This window comes from Embiotoca jacksoni, unplaced genomic scaffold (assembly GCF_022577435.1).
Source record: "Embiotoca jacksoni isolate LCO1_2020_lvr unplaced genomic scaffold, fEmbJac1.0.p SCAF_51, whole genome shotgun sequence".
Classification (NCBI taxonomy): domain Eukaryota; kingdom Metazoa; phylum Chordata; class Actinopteri; family Embiotocidae; genus Embiotoca; species Embiotoca jacksoni.
The window spans coordinates 2,352,597-2,367,596 of NW_027185405.1; the positions used below are offsets into that span (position 1 = coordinate 2,352,597).

Consider the following 15,000-nt stretch of genomic DNA (forward strand, 5'->3'; position numbering starts at 1 on the left):
CTTACATTATCTGAGAAGACCAGAAGGGTTTTGCTTTAAGGTTTTAGGCTGATGGGAAACGTAGTCTTTACTCGGAGAAACAAAATGTAGAGTATGTACAGCAACACGGCTGCACTGGGAACAGTTGACATTTCTACAAGTGACTGAGGGAAAAGGTGAAGGACGTCTCCGGGGACACACACACACATCCACACTTTAACGTGTACACACACACACACACACACACACACACACACACACACACACACACACCTTGAGGCGGCAGTTCCTCTCCAGAGACAGCTGGTTGTGTCAGTCAACAACCACGCTGGCAGTGACAGCCCATGAGAGTGAGTGAGTGTGTGTGTGTGTGTGTGTGTGTGTGTGTGTGTGTGCGTGCGTGCGTGCGTGCGTGCGTGCGTGCGTGCGTGCGTGCGCGTATATTAAAGACACATTTTCAGGACTGGTCTTGCCATTTGTTTGCAGGTAAATTCATGATGCAGGTGCTGCCCCCCTGTGGTCACGCAGTGCAAGAGGACAAACCAGAGAAAGTAAGTCTCTCTATTGATTCATCATCACCAGGCAAAAATAACAGTGTTAGTAAGTATTGAAAAGCTGCTTCGTAAGTCACGAAACAAAACTCCAGAAAATCAAAAAACATAAAAATGCCAGTTCGTGGCTTCTCCGCTACTTCAGTTGGTGGTGTCATCAAACCAGTCAAACAGAACTTTACACTTTTATGAGGTAAAGTTTAAAGATTTCTTGAAGTAAAAACAAAAGCAAATGTATTGGTTTGTGTCGCTGGAAGCAGAAACTGATTTTCCCGTTTGGCCCGCAGGTGGCCGAAGCCGTCGCCGCCTTCCTGCTGAGACACAAGTTCGCTGAAGCAGTCAGAGAAAACAGGAGGTAAATAAAAACAGGGAATCAGGCGATGACACATTCATAACACCGGACAGATGTAAACAGTAAATAATAAAATCAATGACTGCTTCATTTAGCGGTTATCTTGAACTCTTCTGAACAGGAAACGTTTTCCTTTCTGTCTGCAGCTCCGACTCGTTCACACGATGAGGTCTGAAGGTACGACGCCCAACACCTACACTTCATCTGCTTTCTCTGGCGGTGCCGAAACACAAACAAACACCAGAGGACGTTACATTAGATTTCAAATAACTTCCGTCCGTATTTTGAAAAGTCTTGAGAAAAGCTGGATATTTAATGAAGTTGTTTTGATAGCAGCGTCCAGAGCGCAGTACATTTAGTGTCCACTAGTTGCCCGTCCGGAGGACAGCGTGTCAGCGTCACGCTTTTGGTTGGCTGAGATCTGAAAACCACGTGGTCAGGAAAAGATCGGTCACCGTGTTCACGTTAACCTTCACTCTGAAGGGCGGACCAGTTAGCCACCAGTTAGCCTCCAGTTAGCCACCAGTTAGCCACCAGTTAGCCTCCAGTTAGCCACCAGTTAGCCTCCAGTTAGCCACCAGTTAGCGCCCAGTTAGCCACCAGTTAGCCACCAGTTAGCGCCCAGTTAGTCACCAGTTAGCGCCCCGGTGATGATGTATTTTGTTTTTGTGACCTTAGTTGTCGTCATAGTTTCACCGATTGGTTAAAGATGTCGGTCAGCTGGACTTGGAGTTTAAATCATTCATCATTTTTATTATCTGTCAAACATCTGCAGCTCGGATAGAAACCGAGATGTGAAACGTGAGTTTGAAACCAACCTTCGACTTCAGGGACTCAGATGTGTTTTGTGGTCTGCAGGTTTCCCGTCCGAGGCGTCGCCGTCCTCCGTGAAGAAGCAGGAACCTGAACCTCCTCTTCCTCCTCTTCCTCCTCTTCCTCCGAACATTAGAAGTCCGAGCGCCGTGACGACCGGCCTGTTTCTGTCCGTCGGTAGATTCAGTGTTTGTTCACGATATGTTCAGTGTGAATTGTTTGGTGTCTTTGTGTTCTCGATCTGAAAGAAGAACGTTTCCTTCTGATGTGTTTGAAATAAAAAACAAACCGACAGAACGAGTTTCCAGAGAGATCAACACCGAGCGACGGATCCGCTTCCGGTCCGTCTCCAGGACGACGGGCCGCCGGAATAAAACCAGAAACTTGGAGTAACTTTTTATTTGAACTGTCCTGAATCAGGACGCGTGCAACGACTGAAACACAGAAACAACATGGCGTCGCGACCGCCTTGTATTTACACGTGTGCGTGAGGTGTGTGTTTATTTTACGTTTGCGTGCACAAGACAAACACACAAACAGACGTTCTGGGAAATAAAAGTCCACGTTAAATATCGTAGAAACGCACACACGCGCGCATCACGACCCGTCGTCACGGTAACCGGCGGTTCAAGCGTCGTCTCTCGGCTTTCGGCGTCTCTCTGGAAGGATCTGAACATTTCGCCTTTCGTTTCGACTTCTCTTTTCTCGACTTTGATTTCCTCTTCTGACAACGACGACGACGTAACACAAGCAGAACTCCTGAAACGTGTTGGGAGCCGCCTGGGAGCAGGCTGCGCTCACAGCTGCTTCTTTTCCAACAACTTCTGATCAGTCGCAGCGTCAGAAACTCAACAAAAAATGTTTAGTCCGTAGGGTTTCAGAAACAGCTCAGGATTTACCTGCTTCGAGACAAAAGGTCCAACATGAATCAGAATATGCAGCAAAAAGACACACAACATAATCCCACATATTTCCAACATGGAAGTCTTGAGAGAAAAAAAGTGGAAAACAAGCAAAAAAAACCAGAAGCAGAAAAAGACAAAAAGGTCCAGCAGACATTGAAGGGGAAACACAAACACGGGGAGGGATTTTTTCCAGAGCCTTCCAGAGAAACAGAATTAAAGTGCATCAACAACAGAGGCGAAGCAACCAATCAGAACCCAGCATTCAGGGAAGCAGCCAATGGGCTGTGAAGAGAGGCGGGAAGACGGGAGAACCAATCAGACGTCATTACTGGCAGTGACAGGACGTCCCGTTTGGAATTCTTCAAACATTTTGGAAGGAATTTAAAAAAGTTTTAAAAATAATTGCAATTCCTGTAATTTTACTGCAAAACAATGACTTAAAAATCAGAAAATGCATAAATATTTTTTAAAGAAAAGTCACTTAAAAACAACAAAAAGCTCTTAGATCTCTCAGTATTGTTGGGATAATTTAAGAGTCACAAACAATTATTCTGCTTCATAAAACCAAAATTAAAAACGGGCTCTCAGAAGTGCAAAGTTCCTGGATGGATATAATGTTTATGTACAAGCTTTTTTCGTGAGCTGCTTTATGACAACTTAATAAACAAGAATATTATTGTGAAGGAAGAGCTTTACTTGCTCACCTTAAGTTTCCTGATTTTAAGTTGGTTCTCTATATTAATGGTGTATAAAAGATATTAGGTCTGGGTATCATTTGTAATATTTTTTTTTTTTTAACAATACTTAGATTGGAAAAAAGGTGTTTTTTACATTTTAAAAAAAGTGTTTAATTTTGCTGAAGCAAAACTTTGCCTAAATAAAATCGCCAAATACTGAGAAAGTTTGATTTCAGATTGAAGAATAAACCTGGCTTCCCCAGACGGGAACATCACGCCACAGCAGCCTCAGTCTCCAAAGGTCCGACACCAGAAATGGATTCAAAGGAGGGTTGAGCTCAGTTCACTTTCACTACCGAGGCAGCGTCACAGAAAGATTTAAATAAAAGTATGAAACAGTGCAAATATGAATGCGTTGATAAATTCCTTAAAAATAAAGCTTACAACACAAAACAAGTGACTTTAATTAAAACATTATTCACTGAAAATCAGCCAAGATAAGATGATCCGACTCCACCGTCTCCGTGGTGACGAGCGCATCGGCTCTCCGCCGTTTCTACCGTAAACTAGTGTTTAACTACTGAATCAGAGTGACGTCGCTGCGAGTGAACTGGTCCTCAAACCTGAAACTGAACCGGGCGGCGACAGGAGAGATGAAGGAAGCAAAGTGGGAAGACGGCAAAATAAATTCAGTTTGTTTGGAGAGAAAACGAACTCACTGGCAGGACTGGAAAATCAAGCACTGCGTCCGACTCTTAAAATTCAGTATCAAATTATCCAAAACGGAACGTTTCACCGAGTTACATTTCCTGTTATTTAACTACACATTTAACCAGTGAAGTAAAGGCAGTACATGATGTTTATTTTTCATTTCGAAAGCCAATTGGACGACAGTTTTAACTCGGAGTTTCTTTGCGATGGCCGTCGGTTCTCCGGCCTGCGTTTGCTCGATTCTCTCCGTTTTCATGAGGCTACATCAACGAGCAGATTCAAAACTATCAGAGAAATGTGTTACAACAGCTCGTGTTCATATCGCCAAGGTCATCGGGGAGATGTTCGTATGTACAATCACACAAATAATCAACACGTACATCCGCCCGGTCGATACTCGTTCACGTTGAGGATCATCCGGGCCGAAGGTGACGCGAGGAAGAAAGAAAATCAGTCTTTGCTGCTGCTCGGTGTCTTTACAAAAATAAACGTCTCCTCTGGTATCAAAATAGACGACAATCTTTATCTTTCCAGGTTTCAGGGAGCTCGCGGCGCCGGCGACGCCCGTTTGGCAAAAAACGACTTGTGAAATCTACATTTGACATTTCCACGTTCGGCCGGGAGCTGATGAACGAGCTCTCCGACTCCGCCGGAGTCTCTCGGTGAGAGTCGGAGGATTTTATTCAGCTGCGAGAGTTTAACGAACGCGTGGAGATAACGAGAAGACCGAAGATGTGCATGCGCTTCCCTCAGAGACATGATGCCCGGCTAACAAGGTAAGAAGATGCGACCGGTGATTGTCGGGGGTTAAAGGTCAAAGTGTCTTTGAAAAGGCAGCATGAGGCCGCGGCAGCAGACGGACAGATGGTCGGACAGCACGACAACACAGCAAGGCAACACCAGGCGCGGTCGCCGCCGAGAAATCAGCTGACTCGACGTTACGACTTTCCGTCCGGGATCGTCACGCCGGGCCGACGCCGTGGAGTCGGCGGGATTGGCTCGAATTCGGCGTCATTTCAGACAGATGGGATGTTTGTTATTGAAGCAGGTGAAATGTGTCCACGGTGGCGCCGTTTCTCTCGTAGCGAAGCAGAATGAACGTCGCTAGTGTTTTTACCTGAAGCCTCGCAGTCAGAAAACTCTGCACTGTTTGTGTAGTGAGACTTTGTCGTGACGGTTTCACCAGACGAACACAGAAACGGCGTTTGGGAACACGGCCGAGGACACCAAGCATCCAAAGCAAATACTGGCGGGAAGATAAACAATACTGGGTGGAGTTTCTGTTCAATACTGAAGTCCAACTGTTGCGGTCAAATTGCAGCGACGACGTCCAACACGGTGGAAACGCCACTGCTGGGTCCTTTCAAAATAAAAGTCTTCCTTTCCAAAACATTCACCGCAGACGTTGACGCACATCAAGAAGCGGCGCCCGGCTCGTCGGCAGGGAAATCCAACCGAGCGAAATTAACCAGAGATGAAACTCTCCGGAGAATCCGGGCCGGGACAGGAAGTGAGGAGTCCTGATTCCAGCTGACTGAATATCCGACGGAGGTCCAGAAAACGAGCTCCCTCCATCGTTGGCGCACAGAAATCCTTCAAATCAGGAGACGAAGAAAAGTCCCGACAGGTTCGGACATATTTGAAATGAAGGACCGGATTTATGCTTCTTTCTGTTGTGGTTCGGGATCAATGACCTTCGGGCAGGATTCCAGAAAAGTCCGTTTTTACGAAACAGCACGAAATGAGGCGAACGAGGATTCGAATCTGAACCGACTGAAAAGAACGAAACGAGAACGAATCGATCCGGAGTTTAGAAATGGAAAAAAAAGAAATCGAGGACTCTGGACTCAAAACTAAACCGGGTCAGTCCGCCTTCACTGAGCCCGAATCTTTACAGGTCAAAACTCTTGTGTATTCAGGTCCACTACGTCAAAACGGATCCGAGCCTGGACTCTGGTTCTGGCCGAGTCCGTCTGGAGTCCGGACAAAGTTGGTTTGGCAAATCTGGTGAAGTTTCGAATGGCATTTCCAAAGAGTAAAAACCCAGTCGAACCCTGGTGCTGGTTCTGAGATGAGCTTCCACTTGGAACCGGTCAAAACCAGAACCAGGTCATGGGCCGGGCTCAGGTCCAGTGCAGTCAGGTTTGGTTCAGGTGCTTCTCAGTCAGCGTTTCGTGTTAAATTTAAAAAAAATTCTCAACCTGATCTGAGTGTGTTTTGGCCCGGTTCTGGTTCTGCTGTGCTGCTCTCAGGACTTGTCGCCCAGCTGCGGCTGTTCCATGGAGCCCTCCTCGTCCGACAGGCCCGTTTCCACGGCGATGACGAACGACGCCACGGAGGCGCTGCTCGCCATCGGCTGAAGTTCACCTGGAAGACGGAGGAGAGGCGACGTTACCGAACAGAACCCGAGAATAAAATCTCCATCCACCGGTTCTGATTCACGTTCTCAGTTTCAGCAACAACAACAAAAATGAAAGAGAAATCTAAATGTTGAGACAAAGATTGTACGTTTGGCTGAAGAGGGAAAGTCTGTAAAAATGTCAATAAAGTCAATAAAATGAAAATAAGTAAAAAAAACTTTAACATCAACAAAAATGTTCCGTTTGTTTTTTTTGAGGTTCGACTGAAACTCTTTTAACCAATAAACTGAAATCAAACTATTTCATCTGCGGATGGAAAAAATTAACTCTGAGATTATTTGGTAGAAATTTCATAAAAATCCAGATGTTAACCAGCTGCTCAACTCGTCTGTCTCCAGACAAGTGTTTTTGTAATGAATCTTACAAATGAGTTCTAGTTGGTGCCAAAGTTAAAATATAAAGACACACGGTCAGAAGATGTTCTATAAAAAACAAAGAGTGACCTGAACGGTGCAATTTGACTTTTTTTTTTTTAAGTTAGTTTAACAATAAATGTAATGATTGAATGAATCTTCGTTATCCAACTCCAGTTTGTGGTCGTTGACTTCTGGCCGTACTGGCGGGTGTGTGTCATCATCATCATCTTCATCTTCTTCTTAAAAAAAACTAAACAAACCAAAACATTCAACTTCCTATTTGTCTTTCTTCATGACCCAAAAGTCCAGAAAGGAGACACACCCCAGCTGGAAGGTGTTGTGCTGCGGAGACACCACTAGGTGTCAGTATAACGGCAGCTATCTGCTGAATCAGCAGCAGTCTGAACACACAGTGCGTCACAGTTATTACATAACACCTAATTATTGGTTTAATCTGTTATAAAAACCAGCTGGATGAAAGAAACCTGACGTTACATGTCTGGAACGGAGTTTATAATTCCATGATATTCCCAGACGGGTGGGAACTGTGTGTGTGTGTGTGTGTGTGTGTGTGTCTGTGTGTTACCTGTGTGTGTGTCGGTGGTGGCCGTCACAGGGCTGTCCCTCAGGGTGTCGGGGTCCTGGTAGTCCTGGGGGAGCCCCACCCGCCGGACCCCGGGGTCCAGCACCACGGAGGAGCCTCCCTCGCTCAGCGTGCCGTCGCTGGAGGCCCCCGACACCACGGCCTCCAGGGCCAGGGCCCCGACTCCGCCCACGCCGCCCCCGCCCACGGCCAGGTTGTAGTCCAGAGGCAGGTCGTCCAGGCAGTCGGCGTTGAGCTGCAGGGAGAGGGAGGAGAAGTCGATGAAGACCAGCGATCACAGCAGGAAGTCGCCTCGTGTCTTTCCAGCATTCATCTTTGACCAAATCTTCAATCAGCTCATTCTTTTTTTTTCTTGAAGTGTAACTAACACAGAAACGTCAGACTCACTGCGATGCCCAGCGCCTTCAGGATGTTCATCTTGCACATGGGACACGTGCGGTGGTCCAGCAGCCACGGATCCACGCAGCTCTTATGGAACAAATGTCTGCCGAGAAGAAATCAAACAGTCGGTCCGTTAAAGAAATCTGCTGCTACAGAAACTGTGTAAACGGGTTTTTGGAGTTTGGCGGGTGAACCCAAACCGAGCCGAGCCGGTACCGCTGCAGTAAACACGGCTTCGGGCCGGTGCTCTCCGTACCTGCAGGGCAGGATGCGGACCACGTCGTTGGCCTTGTAGCCTTCGATGCAGACGGCGCAGTTGTCGAAGTCGGCCTCCGTCTCCTGGTCGCCCTTCCTGATGGTCCGAACCTGCAGCTTACTGATGGCCTTCTTCGCCGCGTCGCCAAGACGACGCTGAGGACAGAGAGAGGGGTGAGAGGTCAAACTTTTATTCCAGCTCCTCGTGGAGAGACCCGGTCGCCGTGGTTACGTCGGTACCTGGTTCCGGTCGCGTGCGTTGGCGTATCGGAACCTCTGGATGTAGTAGAAGACGAGCCAGGCCAGCGAGATGATCATCAGCACGATGAAGGAGATGGACACGAACACCACCGACGTCCGGCTCACGTACTTCTGCAGGTTCCTCGTCCCGATGGTGATCGTCATGGTGACTGTCACGTTGCGCTCCAGCAGCGACGCCACCTCGCGGCCTTTGGGCTCAGGGATCATGATGGCGACCACCTCGCCCGTACCTGCAGAGGAGGAGAGACGGTCTGTAGGTCGTTCGATGTCCCGCCGACAAAACACGCCGTCGGCTCCGCCCACACTCAGTTTTTCCAACATTACCGACTGCGCTGAAACTTTTCAGGAAATTTTTTTCCTGGAACATCTGATCAGTGGAGCTGAAAACGACCAGCGAGAGTGAAACAAATCTGTACATTTATTAAAAAAGGAATGATAGATGTCCTCACGTCGGCGTTTGATGCATCATCATAATATAAAATGTGGATTATAGCCTGTTTAGAGCAAACTAAGCTTGTTTTAAATCGCTCTATTTAAGTTTCTGAACACTGGAAAGTCATCGGTTATGATTTTCAGAAACCTCGGATAGATCTGAACGACCGTCCAAACCTAAAAATATATTCACTTTCCAGTCCTTTGTGGAAAAATAAAAGCAGCAAAATCCTGACATTAAAGAAGCCTGAGTTTGTAGTTCAACCATCTTCAGCTGTTTTCTCATGTCGACGAACACGATCAAAAGATTACAGGGAATTCAGTTTCCCAGCTTCTTTTTTTTATTCTTCTTCATGAATCTCTCAAACACACCGGCAGCCTGTTTATTGATCCAATAACAGCCTCTGCTTAACAACCCCCCCCACATCACTACGGCAACCAGCTCCTCGCCCACCCACAAGAGAGTCTAAAAATACCCCAAGCCCGCTGACATGGATGAGGATGATGATGATGATGATGATGTACAGCCTGCTTTCATCTGAGTTTATTATGTAAGTCGGAGCTCCACAGGACGATGAAGGCGCTGCAGACATCAATCAAACCGTCTTCTGCTTTGTGTAAAACAGAACTCATCAAACTGTTGGGAGCAGAACAGACGGGCACCTTAAAGTTATAAGTAAGTAAGGGGGCTGAATGTGGAAGCTCCTATTGGCTCAGTGAGGTGTCAATCAAAACGGGCAGAGAGCAGACACCATGTGGATGTCAGATATATTATCAGCGCTTCTTTTCAACTCCATTCATACATTTTCTCATCGTGCTTACCTCAGCGTTACTTATCTCAGACATTACAATCCTACACATTTATGTCCTCGCTGCCAGTTTTTCATCATATTAACGGTGTTGTGGATGTTTGGTCCGTCCGATGGTTCTGAATACTACAAGAACTAGCTTTTAGGTTCTTTTATCAAAGTACCAGATATTTTTAAAGACAGTTATACGCGCTTTTGGACTTCCTGTTTCAGCAGGAAGCCTCTTAATGCAGAGGGCTTCATGATTCATGGACATTTGCTCACTTCTGCTGAACGATAAGTTGACAGGAAGTCATTTAGCTCGACGTGTTAATCTTGTAAAAATAAAGATTTTTGATGACTGAAGCGTTCGGAGGAGGAAAAAAGAAGAAAAGAAGGAAAAACAGAAGCAAATACTAGAAGCAGAACATTTTGTGAAGCAGCTGCTTGTTGTAAAAGGCTGAAAGGCACAAACAGATATGAACACATCTGAGGAGAGAAGGTGTTTTGGCTGTTTGGATCTGAGATCCTTGTGACTCGCGGCCTGACTCCAAACGTAACCTCGAAGGTAGAAAGAAAACAACCCTGGAAGGAAGGTTGTTCTCCAGAGACGTAGCTTCAAAAGCTAAAGTTTGATTTCAGTCTGAACTTTTATTCTATAAAAAAAAAACTGAGTTAATCAACAAATCTTCAACGACAACGAAGGATTCGTTCCTTCGTTGCGGGAACGTGGTGCCAAGTTTACGACAGAAGCTTCGACAACGAGCTGGTGATTAACTCTTCGCTATAACTATAACAGTCCTAGATGTTTACAGACTGAACCTGAACCGGCCGACCAGATTTAATTGTGGAGGAGACGGAGACTGAACGTTGTTCATATATCTGCTGTGCTCTAGAGAGGAGGCGGATAAAACCCACCGAGGACAGAACTGAACTGACAACAACCCCAACCAACACAATTGATTAGTTGCGGCCTAAAAATACTCCCCCGGGATCGATGTCGCTCTCCCACACATTTCTACTTTTGCAGAAGTTACACAACACAAACCTCTGGACGACACAACTGATACGACGATTTTTATTTTATTAAACTAATAATCTGTCCCCAGTAAAGACAGTTTTATGTGCAAAGCAAAACAAAAAGCCATGTGAGCGAGGCTGTCGTCCTTTTACAAGTTTGTAAAAAAACACAAGAGGGCTCCGACCTGGTGAGACCACTCCACCTGTTCCTCATTGTCCTCCCCTCCCTGCTGTATTTAGTCTGTGAGCTCTTCTTCTTCCCTCTTTTTGTCACTTTGTTTCAGTTTCCTGTCTGTTGCTGCATCTGTTGAACCCCAGAGGACACAAAACACCTGAACTGTGGCGCCATGGCAACGGGGTCCTCCGACACGCCCGCTCCACGTCAGACGGGTTGTTTTTACTTTCAACTGTCTAAAACCTTCAAATATTCCTTCTGAGATTCAGCAAATCTGAGAAGCTGCAACCAGCAAAGACTAAACAGCTGTAAAAAAAAAATGATCCAACTATTGATCAGAAACTGTTTCTGGAAACATGGAGCACCGTGTGGGATAAATAACATCATTATGCAACATGTGTGCATCACATGCAACACAAGTTATAAATATCACACTGTTTGTCCTCCGAAGAGCCTTAAAATTGACTTTAATCAATTCTAAAAACATCTGTTTTAAATCTAAAGTCAGTGTTTTAATGAGCCATTTGAAGGGATCATTAATCACCCGGGAAATAATCCACTTTTATAAAAAACAGTTTGTAAAACAGTCACTTAAAACTGCATAAATATACCCAGATTTTTTTAATAAAGCCGCCACAAAATCAAACATTTTAATCAGCAACAGTCACAAAAACAAAACGAGCGAGTTATCTCACATCATGCAGTCCGACTTTAGACATCAGGACGTCAAGACTCAAACTTCCGTTGATTGTTTTGGTCATTTTTTTAAGCAAAACAAACAAACAAACAATATTACTTTTTATCTTCGTTCCAGCTTCTCAAATATGAAGATTTTCTCCTTTTCTGCTTCATATATGATCATAAACTGATTTATATTTTTTTTTATGGACTGTCAGATAAAATAAGGGATGTAAAGACTTCAGAACAATACTACATACATTTCCCCAAAATGTCTGACTTTTAAAGGCAATAAATTAAATGAAGACAATCATTACTGGATTTTTATTTTTTTTTTTATAGTTCAAAGTTCAAATCTTTTACTACTGTTTTTATTTCATCAGCAGCTATTTGGATACTTAATTAAAAATACCCAAAGTGTGATGGTTCTGGTTCAACCCATGAAGCTTTTATGTGAATTAATTAAATACGGCATTTTAATAAAATGCAGAAGGATTAAATATCCCAAAAATAAAAATGAAAAGCAGCCAGTATATCAGGGATGTCCCCAGCTGACCTCAAACATTGATTTTACGGTCAATCAAGTTTTTTTCTTCTTCTAACTGATCGATAACGTCAACTGTCATAAACGGAGAACACGACTTAATAAGTTAAAAGAAAAAAAAGTCGCGACTGTCAAACATTTGTTGGTTTCAGCTCCTCGATCGTGAAGATTAGCAGCTTCTCTGTTTTATCTAGGGAAGATTTTAGTTAGTCAATACGAGACAGTTTCAGATGCAGATGTTAAACGTTAAACTGATCAGTTAACCAAGAAAATAATCATTGGATTGATAAGTGGAATAGCAGACACGAGTACGGATATCATTTATTAGATTACAAACTGAGTTAATCATTCAAGACACAAAGATCAAATCAAACAAACCAATATTTAGATATATTTTGGTGTTAATGTGACTCCATAGGAACATACAGAAACTTGTGTTTGGACTTAAACTGACGTGTATTAGACTCACAGTTCATTAAGACCTTCATTGTTACCGCCACCATCTGCCCCGGGGGCCCTGACACCCTCAGGGGCCCCAAAGGCAAAGTTTAGGTCAAATATAATTCAGATTTTTATCATCAATCTGTCTGACAATTATTTCCTTTGACAATCGATCGATTTCTCAGTTGGTAAAATGTCAATAAATTGTGACTGGTTGTCATATCAATAGCCAGAAAGTGTATTTTCATACGTTTGTGAATTGAATATAAATTTGAAACTCCTGCCAAGAACTTACTAAATAAATCCGTTATGGGTGCTGTAGCTGTCAGGAGGCTCCTGGGTGGTTTTCCAGGGACTTCATGGGACAGTAGGGGTCAAAATAACGGGACCCCAACTTTACATTTCCAGCCTCAGAGGCCCTCAGGTTGTAAATATAACATCCCGCCGCTTCACGCTACAGGAGACCCAATAAAGGGCTGTAATTCGCAGTCTAATGTAAGGAAAAGGTCCACCGTACCTGGATGAGACATGGTGATGGTGTCGTTGGCGTTGGTGGAGCCCACGTTAAAGATGACCACCGCCGACGCGTTGTGCGCCGCAGCGTGGCGGATCTTGTCCTTGCAGGTGCAGTTGCCCTGGGCTATCAGGGCCACCCAGGCCCCGGCCTGGGCGGGCACCGCGAACCGGGTGTTGGGGTCGCAGGCCTGGCGGTCCAGCGGGGCCGCGGGCAGGACCACCACCCCCTTGGCGTCCCGCTTGGGCGAGTGCTCCCCGTAGCGGCCGCACTCCGTCTTCTCGGTGCGCAGCTCCGAGGTGGCCGGGTCCACGTAGGTGATGTTGACGAAGGCGGTGTACCACTCCTCCCGCTCGGCCACGGTGAAGTCCAGGCAGAGCAGGTGGACGAAGCAGAAGGAGAGCAGCCACGTCGAGAGGGCCAGGCTGCGGCAGGCCGCCACCAGCGAGCCCGGGGCCATGACGATCCTCCCCGGTGAGAGCGAGCCGTCCGTCCGTCGGTAGGTCGGAGGAGCCCGTTAGCGTCGACGCCGTGGAAACACCTACTCCACCATGCTAACCATCCGGCCGACCGGGAGCTTCTTTGAACCCGTTTATGGCGCTGCTGTCCCGCCGCTGCTCGTCTCCTTCCCTCCCCGTTCAGCCGCTCCCCTCCGCCGCTCTCAGGCTACCGAGCAGCAGACGCCTGTTAGCCGCCTCCATCTCAAAACAAAAACAGCCGCGGGGGAAGCCGGCGCGCAGACAGCTGAGGGCGAACCGGACCGCGGGGACGACGAGACGTCACCCCGCCGAGGTGACGCACCGGGCGGGGAGCAGCTTGCGCGGAAAAGTCGGTCGTTAATATTTTGTTGGGCATCTGGGGCTGAAGCTAACGGCGGCGGCAGGCCAGCTAAGCTGCATTGTTTTGACTGGGCCACCGTCCACCGGAAGGAGAGCTCCCGGGAACGAGAGCTCTCCTTCCGGTGACCTCTTAAACATAAAAGCATAGATTGAAACGGGTGTTTCATAATAACGTCTTAAATCGTGGAATTAAACCTCCATTTACTCGTCGTGTAGTGGTCATATTTAATCCACCGTGTAATCTATTGTTCCTCAGTCGCCTTGATGTCGTAAATACGGAACATAATTTACCTTCCTCTTTTATTTTGAAGGGCAAATCATCGTACTCCTGCCGCTGAATTGACTTGAACAGTGCCACCTAGCGGCTTAATAGGAACACTGCTGCTGTACGTCAAAACAGTACAAATGGGTCATTTCATGGAATACAAATCTACATTATTTGGTTATAATGCATTTAAAAATTTATATATATTGTTTTTAAGGGAAAAAAAACTAAACAAACAGGTAACAAAGCAAGCAGCAACTATTGTTATGGTCAATTATTCGTCCATTGGGTTTATTTATAGTTTTATCCATAACGTTACATTTCAGATTCATCACGTGTATATTTGTGTAAATAAGCTTTTTGGATAATCGATTAATTATTTAAGTCAAGTTTGTGGCTCATGTTTATATCTGGTTTCTTCTTTGTAGAATTTTAATCTGCATTTGTGGATGCAAAGCCAATTGTTTTCAGAAGTGTTCCTGAGCCCATGCAGTGATTTCCAGTCTGTTTTTAATGCAGTGCTGCCTGAGGACCCGAAACTCACGGCCATCCAATTTCATTTAATGATATTATCAACCGTAAATGATCAAATCAACAAATTCTTTGTATTTTTACTTTGAACATTATTCATGCTGGTTGGTGTGTGTGTGTGTGTGTGTGTGTGTGTGTGTGTGTGTGTGTGTGTGTGTGTGTGTGTGTGTTTAGGGCCCTGGATGATGATGAGCTGTGGCCTCTGATGTTTAATGAAGATGTTTTTCGTTGATATTTCACAGACAAGGAATCAAAGTATTGATTTATTGCAGAAACATGTTTTTAATCCAAACATCGACAGCACAGAGGGTCCTTATAAACATAAAAACAAAATGTACACGTGCATTTAACACAACGTCACGTGATAAAAAAAAAAAAACTACGTCGTGGTAAAACAAACGTCGGCGTTTCTATCCGTAGCTGCCGTCCGGAGGCCTGTAGAGTTTGGGGAAGGTGAGAAGCTGCACGCCGCTGAAGGCAAACTTCCTACTGCCCACGTTCTTCTGCA

The 15,000-nt window shown here is 45.5% G+C and overlaps 3 protein-coding genes across 8 annotated transcripts in view; 1 reads left to right on the plus strand and 2 right to left on the minus strand.

The window, feature by feature from the left end:
* Window positions 1-1,992, plus strand: part of LOC138211996 (protein phosphatase methylesterase 1-like) — a 7,238-nt gene extending 5,246 nt beyond the window's left edge. For both annotated transcript variants that reach the window (XM_069172223.1, XM_069172224.1), the window contains exons 11-14: window positions 466-530; window positions 818-885; window positions 1,029-1,059; window positions 1,741-1,992. In XM_069172223.1, the coding sequence (XP_069028324.1) occupies window positions 466-530; window positions 818-885; window positions 1,029-1,050 (155 nt within the window). In that variant the 3' untranslated portion in view covers window positions 1,051-1,059; window positions 1,741-1,992. The remainder of the gene's footprint in view (window positions 1-465; window positions 531-817; window positions 886-1,028; window positions 1,060-1,740) is intronic.
* An 87-nt stretch (window positions 1,993-2,079) lies between these two features.
* On the minus strand, window positions 2,080-13,753 carry rnf150b (ring finger protein 150b). The gene is made up of 6 exons (XM_069172220.1): window positions 12,861-13,753; window positions 8,245-8,495; window positions 8,006-8,160; window positions 7,756-7,852; window positions 7,351-7,603; window positions 2,080-6,355 (listed from the first exon to the last, which is right to left on the minus strand). Exons 1-6 carry the CDS (start codon window positions 13,315-13,317, stop codon window positions 6,237-6,239), a joined length of 1,332 nt encoding a protein of 443 aa, XP_069028321.1. The 5' UTR covers window positions 13,318-13,753; the 3' UTR covers window positions 2,080-6,236.
* Window positions 13,754-14,724: 971 nt separating this feature from the next.
* The window catches only part of LOC138211990 (type II inositol 3,4-bisphosphate 4-phosphatase-like), a 17,550-nt gene continuing 17,274 nt past the window's right edge, over window positions 14,725-15,000 (minus strand). For 3 of the 5 annotated variants that reach the window (XM_069172213.1, XM_069172214.1, XM_069172212.1), the window contains one exon: window positions 14,726-15,000. This exon is cut by the window's right edge and continues 23 nt beyond it. In XM_069172213.1, the coding sequence (XP_069028314.1) occupies window positions 14,903-15,000 (98 nt within the window). In that variant the 3' untranslated portion in view covers window positions 14,726-14,902. The other 2 variants (XM_069172211.1, XM_069172215.1) reach the window with 1 other exon arrangement.

Excerpts from the sequence above, each read along its gene's own strand:
- rnf150b (XM_069172220.1), bottom strand. The coding sequence starts at position 13,317 with ATGGCCCCGGGCTCGCTGGTGGCGGCCTGCCGCAGCCTGGCCCTCTCG. Across the intron at positions 7,853-8,005 it reads GTCCGCATCCTGCCCTGCAG|ACATTTGTTCCATAAGAGCT; the intron begins GTACGGAGAGCA and ends TCTTCTCGGCAG. Across the intron at positions 6,356-7,350 it reads CACCACCGACACACACACAG|GTGAACTTCAGCCGATGGCG; the intron begins GTAACACACAGA and ends TCCGTCTTCCAG.